Below are 15,248 nucleotides of genomic sequence, written 5' to 3' on the forward strand. Positions count from 1 at the left end.
TGGGGACAGGATGTGGGCATGGCTCACTCCAGGTGGAAAGGAGCAAGCAACAGCAAGGCAAAGCCCCTGCTCTCAGCGCTGCCACACCTGCATCCCACACCTCTCTGCACTGGCTGGCAAGAGGCAGCCCTGGGAGCGGGGACTATGCCCTGCTGCTGCTTGTCCCCTTCCGCTCAGAGCAAGTCACGCCTGCATCATGCCCTTCCCCCCTGCACTGGCTGGGCAAGCAGCAGCAGGGCAGAGCTGCCACTCCCAGCGCCACCACACCCGCGTCAGCACTGGGAGCGGGGACTCTGCCCTGCTGCCGCTTGCCAGCCAGCTTGGGGGGTGGGGGGGGGAAGGGCAGGCCCTGCTGCTGCTTGCCAGCCAGCATGGGGGGCCACGGGACGCAAGCGCAGCAGCACTGGGAGTGAGGGCTATGCCCTGCTGCCGCTTGCCCCCTTCCACCCGGAGTGAGCCGCAGCCGCATCCTGCGCCCCCCGTGCCCTGGTTGGGCAAGAGGCAGCAGGCCAGAGCCCCAGCTCCCAGCGCTGCCACGCCCGCATCCCATGCCCCCTGCCCCAGCTGGGCAGCTTGTCCCAGCCCCAGTCCCTCCATCCCCTATACCCCTTCCCTCCCCCTCTCCCAACCTCAGCAGATTTACCAGCTGGAGGCAGCTGTGTCAGCTGCCTGTTTAGTCTATAGCCAAATCTTGTCTGAATCTTTTCCAAATCAATTCGAAATATCTGAATCGATTCAGAGCTTTTAATTGGTCTCCTGGTTTGATTTGGATTCAGAGATTCAGTCCCCGAATTGGGCCGAATCTCCTCCAAATCGAATCAGCTACCGAAGCTTCGCACAGCCCCAGTACGCACATCGCCCTTCTGATCAGGGTTTAGTGAGCAGCTGAATGCATAGCCACTTTTCTACCATTGATTCAGTGACGCAGTCCTGGGATAACTGTTCAGAGGCACTTTACATGTCCGGGGATAAACTATTAGTACGTCTTATCCTGTGAATCTTTTTAAGATATATCCCAGTACAATGGATATGGAGATCTGAATGACTGCACTTTGTCCCAGGATAAAATGGTTTATCCCAAGACAAATATAACATCTGTTTTGTATCCTTGAAGACAAAAAACGGACTCCCATTGACTTTATCGTGCTTCAGCCTCTTGTTTCCCTAAGAAATACATGGGATGGGCTGAAATAGGAAATCCCATTTTTAGAAGTCTATTAGCTACTTTTTCTTCTACATTTATTTAAACTCTTTGGTATATCTGCAGTGGAAAGATTGTGAGCACAGGGCCAAACTTTCATGTCTGCACCCCTCTGAGCAGATCCTTGTTCCACATGCAGTTTAATACAAATCAGTGGCAGTGTTCACAGAGTAAGGTGTGACCACACATGGCAGTATCTAGCCCTTAAATAAATTTTTGAACCAAATAGGCAATGTAACTAGAAAAGAGGAAGCTCTCTCAGTACAACACACTGTGGAGTCTTGCCCTGATTCATTCATTTTGAGTGAATGTACTTACGCTGAATTGCACTTCAGGAGAGGAATTTTGAACAGTGCTCAGCATTGACCCAATTCTTCTCCCACAGAAACAAATGGTAAAACTCCCACTGATTTAAATGGGAGCAGTGAGGCCAGTGCTTAGTGCTTTTGAAAATCCCGCCCTAAAAGCACAATCAGAGCACTCTCAAGCAGGTTTGTTGTATACAAGATGGCTGAACGTACATCTCGTTATGTACAAGATGGCCCTTTTGGTTGGTGCTTTATAATTGTAGAATCATAGAAAATGAGGGTTGGAAGGGACCTCAAGAGGTCATCTAGTCCAACCCCCTGCTGAAAGCAGGACCATCCCCAACTAGATCATCCCAGCCAAGGCTTTGTCTAGCTGGGTCTTAAAAACCTCCAAGGATAGAGATTGCACCACCTCTCTGGGTAACCTGTTCCCATGCTTTACTACCCTCCCAGTGAGAAAGTTTCTCCTAATATCTAACCTAAACTTCCCTTGCTGCAACTTGAGACCATTGCTCCTTGTTGTTTCGTTTGCTACCTCTGAAAACAGTCTAGTTCCATCCTCTTTCGAACCCTTCCTTAATGATTGTGATGTTCCTAGTAACTTCATCTTCCTGGGTAAGATGTTGTTAGAGTAATTTCAAGCACTCAAAGTAAGACACTTCCTCCAACATCATCAGCATGTATGTATGTGTGAGAAGAAAGAAACTAGGATAAAAACTGTTGTTGGTCTCCTTGCTTATATTTGCATATCCTCTCTTCCTCTCCTTGACCCCTACTTCACAATATAAATCAAAGGTTTAACTTGTTTTAACTGTATTGGGCTTTTTTTACATCTTCCTTAGCTGGCAAAAGTAATTAAATAAGACCACGCTATAGTAGCAAAAGGAGGAAAAAAGGCAAAACCTTATACAAATGAACTGAAAAATGAATAACTCAATTGAAAAAATAGTCAATACCCACAGTTATAAACCCCCAAATCCCATCCCAGATTTACATGAACTAGAAAATAGGTGCTTTGACTCTGGGGTTTTTAAACATATTCAGTAGTTTTGCTACAGAAGCTGTATGCAAAGCAAATGTACAAATTGGACAATAACAAACTAGAACACTTTTCCCCAGGAGATTTTGGTTTCAGTCATGGATAATAAAACTGTGCTTATTTCTCCCTCTACCTTGGTAGGAAGAAGGTGGTATTCATGTTCACAAAACAGCTGCTTTTTGTAGGTCTGGTTAATGACTTATTTCAAGGCATTTCTGTGCTGCTAAGCACCATGGAAGCTGTGCACCTTGCATATATTAATGAGTCACAACAGGCCTTTTGACATGAGGAATTAGTTGCTAGCATGTCAGTTCCTAAATCTGCATTTAGATACCTAAAAAAGTGGTGTGATTTTTCACACACTGAGTATCTGCAACTCCCAGTTGTTTGAAGGGGAGCTGGGGTGCTCAGCACTTAAAAATCAGATAACTTTTTTTTTCAAGGCTGACTTCAAGTATCACAGTTTGAAATTTTGCAATGCCTAAATTCACCACAGTATGGCAAAGCCAACAGAACCCAGAATTCCTAGCACCAGTCATACGCCTTGGCCATAAGGCACTCCCTCCTAAATGTGCCAATGTAGATGAGCAAGAGGAAAGAGCCTGTGTGCTGCTCCTCCTCCTCATTGGGTGTGTCTACAAAAGATGCTACAGTGCCATAGCATCCATGGGCAAAAACCATGATGCTGCTGCTATGTCACCATAGCAACGCACTCCCTCATTATAGTGTGTTGCAGTGGCAAGGTAGCAGCCAAAAACAACCATGTGCTGCCAGCACAGCATAGTTCAGGCTGTTACTGCGCCGTCTTTTAGTGCTTCCAAATGGCAGTACTAAATGATGGCGCTTCATGTACAACAAAGGCTCTGTATGGCCATGTGTAGACGTGCCCATTAGCAGATAATTTTTCCAGGATGGTGAATCAGATGATTAGTAGTGAACAGGAGTCAGGATATCCATTTTAGAAAGATCGTCTTCAAAAGACCTGCTGGTCGTCGTGTCACCTGTCTTTCATGTAGATCAAAATATTCCTATAATGAAACTCCACCCTGAAATGTCAAGGGTTCAGCTCCAGATCTTCCCAGGTCACAGCTCTTAAGGAATATGTGCCCCTTCCTGTAAGTCTCTAAGGCTGCCTGTAGACGTGCTGGTTCATGTTCTAATTTACCGAGTCTGCTCCAGTCTAATTAGAACACTCCATCATTTCTTCACCGCCATGTGTATTAAGCTCATCAAATGAGCTTTAGTTAAAGTGCTCCTGCGGCCATTTTAAAACACACAGGGCTTAATACACACGATGGTGAACCATTTTAATTTGAAAGCAAGTGTTGGGTAACCATTCTAAATTAAAATAGCCCCTCCCTACCCCTGAACACTTGTATCCTAAGAAGCCATCTGGTGTTGCGCATATAACCCACGTTCCTCCTTAGCCCCTCCACTCCCTTTCATTTTTCCTTCCGTCTGTTACATCATAGCATTATCTGGATTGCAAGCTCCTTGGGGCAGGGGTTAAGTCACTGGTATGTTCTGTGACTCAAGGTAGCGCTGTAGTAATTATCTCAGGAATCAAGTTATGTGCAGAAATTACTACAGATCTGCACCTTGTCCTTCATGCTTGCTGGCAGGAGAACACAACTAATTGATTATCAGGTTGATGCCAATGACCTTAAAACTGTGGTTGTCTGTGGTGCTCCTCCCTGACTAACTATGTGCCGTGGCTGTAATGTACACTGGCGACAACAACCTGATTTTTCTGGACCCCTCCTCAAGTCAGTACCCAAGGCAGCTACCCTAGGCACCCTGTCCTAGTCACACCACTGCATATACAGCAAACTATGGAGCACTATAAGTTGTGATACGGTGCAGTAATAATCCTTAAAGTAGCTCTTCTATACTTCTGAAGAGGCCTTGGCATGATCAGTACCCTGGCACAATCATGTCTCCTGCTTCATCTCCCTCCTCTTAATGCAAAATGTCTATGTACTCTGCCAGCCCAAGCTGAAAATGCTAGGTCCTATGGCAGATGGATGCAATCTGGACAGAATTGTCTTAAGACCCTGGATCACAAGTAATATTCACTTCCTGACTGCCTACTCCCCTCCATTAGCTTCACTGAGTTAGTATGCATGAGAGTCTTGTTAGCTGCAGACTGCCACTTGGCCCTGGCTTTGTGTGCCTGCTTCTCAGCTGTGGTAAAAAAGGTACATCTGCAGACCATGGGCCTTATTCATAAAGAGATTAAGTTGCAGTTCTCCTGTTCAGCCCAGGAGGATCTGCTACAAATCTAGAGAGAAGTTTTAAGCTTTCAGCCTGAGGCTGTCCAGCTATCAAGGCAGTCACCTGTAGAAATTAGGGCAGCATTTACTATGCATCAGCTGTTCACAGCCCTGAGGGGTTATTAGAGCAGCCGAGGATCAGCCAAGCATAAGAGGACCCTGGTCATGTCTTATTTTCTAGTCACTTTGCCTGCAGCACTGGCTGGAGGAGGGGGGTGTCTAGAGGGTGACAGCTCTGAGCCACTCAACTCAGGGAAAAGACCCTAGTAGCCAGGTAAAGGTAGGCTTAGAGGCTTTGTGCTCTCTGAGTAGTGCAAAATGTCTCTGACATGCCAATGAATCAAATGTTAAATCCTTCTTCACATGAATTCCAAGCTTGGGTTTTCCGATCCGTGTTTGCTGTAATGATATCTCAGTCTAGCAGTCCCTATGAGAAGCAAGTATATGACTGTAACGCTGATGAAGTCAGTGGGCCTATTTCTATCCTTAAAGTTACACTGGCACTCAAGCACCCTGCCAGATAAGGGCCTTCACATACCACAACCCCCTGCCTCTTGTGAAATAATATTTCCTTTCATTCCTTCAATCGAATGCTCTTCACAGGGAGCTTGCTTCTATTATGTGCTTTTTACTGTTACAGCCTAACAGCACCTTTGACCCATCTTGTCTCTCAGGCTAGCCATCTCCCAGGGAGTGGGAGATTCATTTAAAAGTGGAAAACACTGCTCTGTCTCTGACTCCTTGAAGCGATAACCAGATGTGCATATCAGAACCTAATCCCTTCTTCCTAGGCACACCTCCATTCAAAAGCTGCCAGTGCATTAACGCAGTGGATGTAAACTTTCTAGTAACTCAAGGTAGCCCTATAGTAACTATCTCAGGAATCAAGTTACATGCAGAATGCAGAAATTACTACACACCTGCACCTTGTCCCTCATGCTTGCTGGCAGGAGAACACAACTTATTATCAGGTTGATGCCAATAACCTTAAAACTGTGGTTGTCTGTGGTGCTCCTGCCTGACTAATGCACCGCTTAAGCCTTTAGAAATGTTCTCCTCCCACCAGTTTAAATAATATACCTGGCTGGGAGGTAACAGTGGCTTCACCAAATCTAAATGAATACATTTTGTGCACCTGGATGAAACCTCTCTGTTTTAATGGCCAAGATTGAAACTCATATCACTGAAGCATTGCAGAGCACTGGGATGAAGGTGAATTTAAACAAGGTGATCTCAAAATGTACTTTACACAGATTGCCTAGCGTTCCTTATCTGCAGGATGGTAGAACTTTTATTAATCAGGAAGATCAGATGCCAGAGATAAAGCATTCATAGCGTGAGCAGTTGGAGCTGGCTCTTTTATTACTGGGTCTTGGTATCAGTGAGGTCAGAAACACAGTAATTCATCCGCAGACGTCTTCATGTGTTGTCCTTCCCTTCAGCCTGTCTTAGACCATGTCCTGTAGTCACTGGAACATGGCCTTCTCTGTGCTGAGTGACAGGGCCTGATTGAGAGATACTGTGGCACCAGCAAATCAGCCCATTTTTCTTAGCTTTTTGTATCCCAATGACCACTGCACAAGTAGCCAGTTGATTAAATTATGAATGGGTTAAACAATAAGTTAAAGGGAAGTATTTTATACCCCCAATAACCACTGCACAAGTAGCCAGTTGATTAAATTACGAATGGGTTAAACAATGGGTTAAAGTGAAGTATCAGCTATGTTAATGTATTTATCGTCTCCCCACCTCACCAGTCAGACATGGAAGGGCCTTTCCATATCTCTGTCTTCATGCACTGTTGCAAGCCAAAAACCCCTCACAGATGTGTATTATTTGACTGAATAGTTCTCAGAACTTGTCATCACAGGTTTCTGATTTCCCCCTTATAGTTCACACTAGTACTAGTGCATTGCTCTCTGTTACAGCATGATGGCTATTAAGAAATATTGTACCAGATTTATCACTGGTGAAACAGGTTATGCTAGGACTCAATATTTAGCAACAATTGCCAGAAGTGCAGAGAAGACTACTGCTAGAGGCTTTGCAATAGTAGTAGAGGCACTACTGCTAGAGCACACTAGGAAATACTGTAGTGATTTAAAATACACCCCTAAAGGCAAGGTTTTCTTAATGTTGTTCAGGATTTTAGCCAAGGAACTTTGAAAGTACTAGAAACTCTGCCATGCTGAGCACCCTGTGCTCACTCAAAAATATTACAGAATACAATAATGAGAACCTTTGCAACATCAGGCCCAGAGCAAAGGATAGGTTAGGATCAGGGAAAGGATAATAACAGCTCTGTAATGCTATGCTGCTAGGGCAAGCTTCAGCTTCACTTGGTTGAGCACATAAATTTAAATGTCAAATATCCAGAGTGTTTTCCAAATGAAAATGTGAGGTTTTATTCCCCTGATGTCAAAACCTGAAAAGAGGTGTACTTCATTAACTGAAGGCAAACAAAAAGCTCTTTGTAGGTTAATTTTTAAAAATATTTGATGAGAAAGAGAACCGAGATGCCACTAACTTGTTCAAGAGATGGAGAAAATGTCAACAGAACTCAGGCTGTTAATTATCTTGAGAGCTAAAAATTATGCAGGCAATTACAGATAGGAATTTTTGTGAGAGTCCCAGCTTCATATATGTTTGGTAAAGTGTTCTTGCAAATTAAAGCATAGATTGCTGGGCAGTTTTTCAACTTTGGTGTGATACTGGCTGGTGTGGGTTGTTAACTTGTTGATTTGATTTTATCCTTCAAGCAAACGAAAGCCCAGCATCCCTGAACTTTTTTTCTAATACTTTTAAAGATCATCTTTGCATGCCAGCTTTTGCTTAGAAACTCACCCGAAGATGTCAGCCATTGAAATGATTTCATGTGGAAACATTGCTAAGTAAATTCACTAAATGCCTATTCATCCCAGTAAGATGGAGAATCACTGAAGCAGCAAATGTGAAAATCTGCACAGCTTACTATATAGAAAGCAGTTTTCTGAGGATGCCAAATTGAGAAGCAGAGTCTGACCCTGGGAGGCATTAAAGCTCACATGAATGAACATAGAAGGAGGGTCTCAGGCTTCTTCAGTCTAGTCATGGAGATTGATTGATAGACATGTATTCCAATTGGTCTCGATTGGATCAATGGTTAACTTGTTCTTTATTCATCAGTTCAATAAAGAAAGGTTACCTGTGATGACAGAAAAGTTTGTAAATATGAGATACTCTGATGGTGTGCTAGTTTGATGAAGTCCTCAGTTATTCTGACTGACCCCTTAACTTTAAAGCATTTTCTACCAGGATCTTATTTAACCTGGCTTGATGGGAATGTTTCTAAGCTGCAGTACTGTCTAGAGTTGACTTTTTGTATTTTCAGTTGCATCAGAGGAGAAAAGATCCTTGTGTCTTTTCCTTAAAAGTGGTCTTCATGGAATGCAAGTCAGTACATGAAGATTTGTTCATTATGATTTTCTCAGTTTTCCTAAATATGTTGACCTGCATAAATGAAGAAGAAAATGATTTTTGTATCAGTGTTAATGTGAAACCACCATGAATTTTCTTGGAAATGTTAGCTGAAATTCTGAAAACTATTGAAGGAATTCCCAGTTCTGTTGTATGGAATTAGCCATAACATTGTATGATTCTCATGAATTTTAGTGGGAATTTGGTATTTAAATTCCTCATGTGGTTTTGAAAATGTTAACCTTATCATTTCACCCTTTTGCCTCTAACTCAGATAAGGAAAGAATACTGCAGTAAGAACTTCCTGAATTGCCCAAGTAGTACCTAAACGAATCATGTAATATGGACCTAATTTGTCAATCCATAATCTAGCACATGAGAAATATGAACAACAGCATGACATAAACTGTATTTAAGCTATCTCAAGCCTAAGTGCCAGTTTTGATACCGGTCCATCTCCAAATTACCTACTGTGCCTTACAGTGCAATTCCTCTGTAAAAATGATTATATAAAAGCAGTGCATTTTGAATACACATCTGATCTGCATCCAGTCGTGTGCATTTTTGGTCAGATCTACTGACAAAAGTATCTTTTTAATATTTTGACTCCCATAAGCACCAATGAGGCAAAGGCAGCTGCGAGTGTGAGCTAAACTCCATTCCTCGGTGCATTGTGAACTCAGTGTTTTGCTGAGTTCCTGCTGGTTACACCTATGGAAACAGCTGAACACAGTATTGGTGTTAAGTGTTACTGAGGGCATAATCTGAATAAAATAGAGTTGCCGAGAGGTATCTGAAGATGTAATTTGACCCTTGTTAACAATTGGTCATACAGAAGAAGTAAAGACTCGATGATCCTCTGGGGTCCCTTCCAGCCCAAATGTCAATGAAACCCCAGTTTGACTCTCAAATCCCAGATTAACTTTTCTGGGCAAGTTGTAGAGGGTATATGCATTTGTGGGGTGTTTCCTTGTTTTTTGTTTTTATTTGGTGGGGGTTTAAGCATCTGCAACTCATAGGCCTTGTTCACGTTAATTTTAGGCAGCTCCTGGAGGACTTAACCCCTGGATTGTGCACAATTAACATGTGAAGCTAGGTTTAAGTACACTTTAGGCAGCTTGAAGTTACAGGGTAGGTTTGTCTCTGATCTGTGTCGCTCAACTCATGTTCTATTAATATGTGGCCACTCCCCACAGATGAGCCACCCAAGTTGCAGTCCTCCAGCATCCCAGGATGCAATGTCTCCTTCCCCACCCTCATATTCTGTATGGGCAAACTGTCCACCCCCTGAACTATACTTCTAACACAAAGCCAACTCCCGCTCCTGCCCCTAGGAGCATGACCTCCCCACCCCAAGGGATGCATCCCTGTGCAAACAGCCTGCAGAGCACATGCCAGCTAGCCAGGTTGCAGTGCATGGAAAGTTTCAGGAGTGGAGTCTAGAGGGTGTGAAGGGGAACAAGGTAGGGGGCCAGATCAGATCCCGGGGCTTCCTTCCCAGGACAGGGACAGTAGCTCCCCCAAAAGCACCTTCCCTCACCTCTCCCACCTCCTCACCAATCCAGGAAGCACAGTAAGCACCACCAATATCCCAGTCCCAAATTCCAATTCAGTGAAATATGAGGTCTTCTTTAATTTGCTTCCTCTTCAATTCTTTTATTTTTTTTCTTTTTACTACTTTTTATTTTATCCTTCATTTCACCCTTCCCCCACCCCCACTTTCTTTCTACCTCCCATTGCATTACTCAACCCCATCCCATTAACTCTCGGCTTCCCAACTTCAGGTTCCCATCTTTCCCCAAGCCCTCTCTCGCCCCGCCCCCGCCCCGCCACACCCCAGCCTAGAGCAGTGCTAGAAGCCTGTCTGAGCTCACCAGCCCTGTAGGGGCAAACTACAGCTGTGTCAAACCCCTGCTCATCAGCCCTCTAGTGCTGCATCATGGCTGTGCAGGTGGGGACAATCAGAGAAGGTTTCTAGCTTTAAGGTGTAACTGCTCCAAACTCAAGCTAGCACTAGCACCAATCAACAGTTGAGCTGCTCAAAGTGCAGCGTGTAATAAGGCCCATGCATAAACCCATTTCATCTGGAAATCATTGAGATGCTAAACTTGCCTTTCTCACAATATACTTTTCTGAAACGAAGCTACTGCAATGAACAAAATATTTGTAGCAACAGCTTTCCTTGTAGTGGAAAAATTTGCATTTAATGTTACAATAGTAGTCTCTTATTGCACTGTAGAGACCAAATGGTTTCAAAGTAAGGGACAATAAATGTAAGTGTTTTCACTCTCTGATTTCAATACTTTTTGTTATTTTTTTCCACAGGACAAATGACCAGCTGGTAGCATTCCTATCCAGATATCGAGATATGAACTTCTTGAAGTCACATGGGAGGGATAATGCAAGGTAACGCGATTTCTCATAAGCTTGTTTGAAATGTGACAGTGAAGTTATATTATGGCAGCCTCTCAGTTTTGTCTGGGTGAGGGAGTCCCACGTTCAGGAGACCAGTGGCTGGTGGGTGTGTGAAAATGAAACTCCCAGTGTTAAACAACTGTTACCGCTCATGAATGCCTCCTTCTTCACCTCAATCCAAAGAGGAGAGTTAGCCAGGAGGGAGGTTTAGAGCAGACTGCCACTTGTTCTGTACTCCCAGCTCGTAGTAGCTTGCTGCAACATGAAGATGTACTTAAGAGGGAGGTGAACACAAGAGGTTTTCTTTTGTTCTCAACTCATTTGTTTCTCAAACACCCTAAGCAGTTTTACATGTGAAAATGATCATTTTCTAACTCATTTCTCAAAAATTGGTAGTTTCACAAACGTTGCCCAAACAGGCATGTTGAATCATTCTTAAGTGCCAGAAACCCTATCATTTTTCCAGGACTGGGAAAAACAGCAAAGAAAGAATTAGTCCTAAATATCAGCTTGGGGTTAGCACAGCATCGGACTGACATGTGTTTCTGAGATGGTCCAGCACTGTCTGTAAAATCTTTTTTAAAACAGTAATCTCTAATGTCCTAGTTTAGAGGTCCCCACCGTCATACACTATTAAGGTGCTGTTTGGCACAGGAGAAGTTTACTGCTGTGGAGTAGTAAGGCCATATTGGAGACAATCCCAACACCGAAGCCAGCCAGGGTTCTGCTGCACAGCCGTGTAAAGATAACTTTCACTCCATTTGGAGGAGAAAGTCTGTGGCCTAGTGTGCAGGTGGTGGAGGGACCCTGGGTGGTTTTGGTGGTCTGTTTTGACTTTGGAATCCACACATCTGAATTGCTCATTTATCCCCTTCCTTGTAGGTTCCTGGGGGATCATACCTATAATACAGGCAGCTCTGCATTAGGCCAGAAATGATCATTAAATGCTATGCTTCAGTGCTGTAGCCAGTTGTCTCTAGTGGGCAGGAACAATGTTTTTCCTATGATTCAAAGTGGCAGGATTCTTATTTTGATAATGTATTCGTTTGGCTGGTTGGATGTTTTTTCCCACATTCCTTCAGAGCATCAAAGATTTCCACAGCTCAAAGTGGGATTGTGAATAGTGTGGAACAGTGCTCCGAAGTGCTCCAGACAGTCCTTTTGAGTGTTTGGATCATGTGTGGCTGGTTATCTCCCTCATCAGGATAGCAGGACCTTGGGTGATGGGGCTTGCCTTCCATCACAACTTGGGGCCTGGTGTGTCTGATGGGATCACCTGGACGCAACTTGCCTAATCACTTTCCTACAGTTGCAGGGGCATAAGCATTAGGAGCACTTTGGTCTCTCTCTTTCTCTGCCTACGGTTCATGTTAGGTTTTCTTGAGGAAGTATTTAATCTAATTAACATTTAGGCTATGAAAGCAAAACTCAGTGGCCTGTAATATACAGGAGGTCTGACAGTTAGGTCCCTTCCAGCCCTAATTTCTGTGATGCTATGAAAAGTTTTTGAAGTGGTATAAGGAAATCTCCTCCTTTATGTTTGTAATTGCCCCTCTTATGTGCCCCAATCTTGCAACCAGTTCCACTGCCATGGGCTCCAGAAACCATTGAAATCCCACTGACTTCACACCTGCCACTTTGATTGCGGGCTTAGCAAGCTGGTTCTTAAGCTAACTATTTCATGGCCTGCGCTGAGTTCTGCAAGGTGTCTGGCAAACTGGACACAGTTCAGATGGAAATCATAACAAGACAGAAAATGGCACATCCAGTCGCATCCAGGCAGTGGATGTGCCAAGAACAGAGAGCCTCGGTCTCTTGAGTTTCGGTCTGCTCCTGCTCTAGCCAGGAGCCTCGTTGCCTCCATTTTGTCCTTGTTTAGATGAATTGTGTATCATCCTGATCATTCTGGGTCTTGCTCATGCAGCAGTTTTGCTGCCTGTCGTGCCAGAATATTGTTGTGAGTAAATTACATAAAAACAAGAGCCAAAAACATAAACAGTTTTCACAGCGGATCCCCAGGTTTGGAAAAGCAAAACTTCACTATGATTGACAGGCAGAGCTCCGGCTGGCAGGCCTGACAGACAGCAGAGTTAAATTGGAACAGGAACAGAAAAAGGTCGGGGAAATGCATTCAGTCTCTTCAGCCTTTCTGCTATTCCGATGCACCTGACTATCCTCAAACACTGCAGCTGGCTACCTAAAATAACTAATGAATTATGACATTCATGCATAAAACTTGTTCTAAGGTGCCAGCCTCAGCTGAGGCTAGAACAATTTAGATCAATTAAATACACTAATTTGGTATTAATTTAATAATAAAATGTGCTAATGTGCCACTCATCCTCTCCTTGGAGAAAGAATATCCCATTTTATTATTTTGGCTGCTTCTTTTGAATGTATAAACAATTAAATGCTGTTTAGCCTAATGTGACATGCACGCATTTTATTTTTACTCCTGACATATAAATCTGAATCCTGCCCTGCACCATGAGATGTCATTTAGGGCAAAAACAAGGCTCCATCATCCTTGTCTGTCCATTCTATGCATCTCTTCTGTGTTGTTAGGTCCCAAAAGTTTTCCTTTTGGAACTTCCTCAAGGAGTGCTGACTCAGCTTATTCCACAAGTTCCTACAGTTGCCTGATCCTCTAACTTCACTCTAACCACATCCCCAAATATTTCCATCTTTTTTACTGGACAACAAGGTTATTGAACTCTGATGAATCTTGGTATTTTTATGCATCATTCTATTCACTGCCCAGCGTTTTTCAAAAGCATTTGGCCATCTTCTCTTACACCAGGCTGATTTAGCATTGTTATACTCATATGGAAATAATATTTAATGTCAAGATTTTCAGCTTGGACTTCTAGTTCGCAATGGCCTCTTCTTGCTTAAGCTAATAAACTCAGCTGACATCTTGCAGTTTGACACACTGGTTCCTTCTGGGCAACCTCTTTGATTTGCCAAGGTGTATAAATTGACCAACTGGCCTAGTAGTATTAACCTTCCGATTTAATTATTAGACATGTAATGTCTTTGACTTAGTGATCTCACCTTGGTAAAGAAAATAAGGAAGGGCACATCCTGCATGCTACCTGAACAGTGGTTACAAAGAGAATGAAACTAGACTGTTCTCAGTGGTGACAGATATCTGAACAAGGAGCAATGGATTCAAGTTGCAGCGAGGGAAGTTTAGGTTAGATATTAGAAAAAACTCTCTCATTAGGAGGGTAGTGAAGCACTAGGACAGCCTACCCAGAGAGGTTGTAGAATCTCTATCCTTGGAGGTTTTTAAGACCCGACTAGATACAGCCTTTACTGGATGATCTAGTTGGGGATGGTCCTGCTTTGAGCGGGGGGTTGGACTAGGTGACCCCCTGAGGTCCTGTCCAACCCTAATTTTCTACCTTCTGATAGAACAGCAGAAAACTGTGTATTACAGAGCAGATGTTGGTTTTGCATTTAGGCTTTGTCTCAGGGGCTGTAGCCAGGCTCAGATGGCTTGTCAAAAGAAAATATGATATAGAGTGCATCTCCACTTCCTCTGAACAAAATGTTTGCATCAAAGGAGTTGGCTGGGCACTGGGCAGATGCCTACTCAAAGGAATCTGTCCTTCACAGGCATCAGAGTATACAGAATAAAAGATGTTGGCATCAATAAAGTACTGGTCCTTCCTTGGCCCTTCCCATCTTGAGAAAGGCCAAGGGCTGAGTTGGGAATCCTATCTACACAATCCAGATTCTACTCCCAGAATCCTATTTAAATTACGAAAGTCAGTGTCCTTGGGTCCTGACCCCATCCACTGATGTTGCAACCCCATTTGAGATTGCAACCCACAGTTTGGGAACCATCGCCCTAAGATGCAGCCATTCTAGGCTACACCTTAATGTAAACACCCCACCCACCACCTGTGCCCTGCTGGCCCAGATCAGACCCACTCCCCCTCCTTCCCTCTCCAGCAATGTTCCCTCTAAGGAGCAGCAGTCCATGAGTGCACTACCTTGGTCCACAAGCGCGCCACCTTGATCTGGTGTGGGACACTTACCGAAGGGGACCGGGAGCCAGAGGCTGGACCTGGAAGCTGGGACCAGGGGCTGGGGGCTGGAGGCTGGGGGCCAGGGGCTGGAGCTTGGGGCCAGGGGTCAGGGGCTAAAACCTGGAACCAGGGGCTGGAGCTGGAGCCTGGCACAGGCTCCCCAGCTCCGGGGAAGTGCTCCACTCCCCTGCATCAGGGCTGGGGAGTAGAGCACTTCCCTGGAGCTGGCAGAGCCCACACCAGCTGCCCGTACCAGCCTCCATCCATTCCTTGCCTCAACTTGGGGAGGAGCTGCTGCCTGCCCCAAGTGAGGCTCGGCCGGCTCCAGGACACTGCTCCACTCCCCGGCTCTGATGCCACGTGCCTCCTTGCTCCCCGAGGCAATGTAGGGGAGCAGAGCAGTGTCCCGGAGCCAGCAGAGCCTCACTCGAGGCAGGCAGCAACTACTTGGTGAGGCGAGGCAGGGATGGAGGCTGGGGTGGCGGCCTGGTGCGGGCTCTGCCGGGTCCAGGGAAGTGC

The 15,248-nt window shown here is 44.6% G+C and overlaps 1 protein-coding gene across 1 annotated transcript in view; it reads left to right on the forward strand.

The window, feature by feature from the left end:
- The window catches only part of XYLT1 (xylosyltransferase 1), a 320,769-nt gene that overhangs the window by 217,190 nt on the left and 88,331 nt on the right, over window positions 1-15,248 (forward strand). The window contains exon 6 of the mRNA XM_019512599.1: window positions 10,603-10,683. Coding sequence (XP_019368144.1) covers window positions 10,603-10,683 — 81 coding nt within the window. The remainder of the gene's footprint in view (window positions 1-10,602; window positions 10,684-15,248) is intronic.

Source organism: Gavialis gangeticus, unplaced genomic scaffold, assembly GCF_001723915.1.
Source record: "Gavialis gangeticus isolate Ggan-Ray unplaced genomic scaffold, GavGan_comp1, whole genome shotgun sequence".
Taxonomy (NCBI): Eukaryota; Metazoa; Chordata; order Crocodylia; family Gavialidae; genus Gavialis; species Gavialis gangeticus.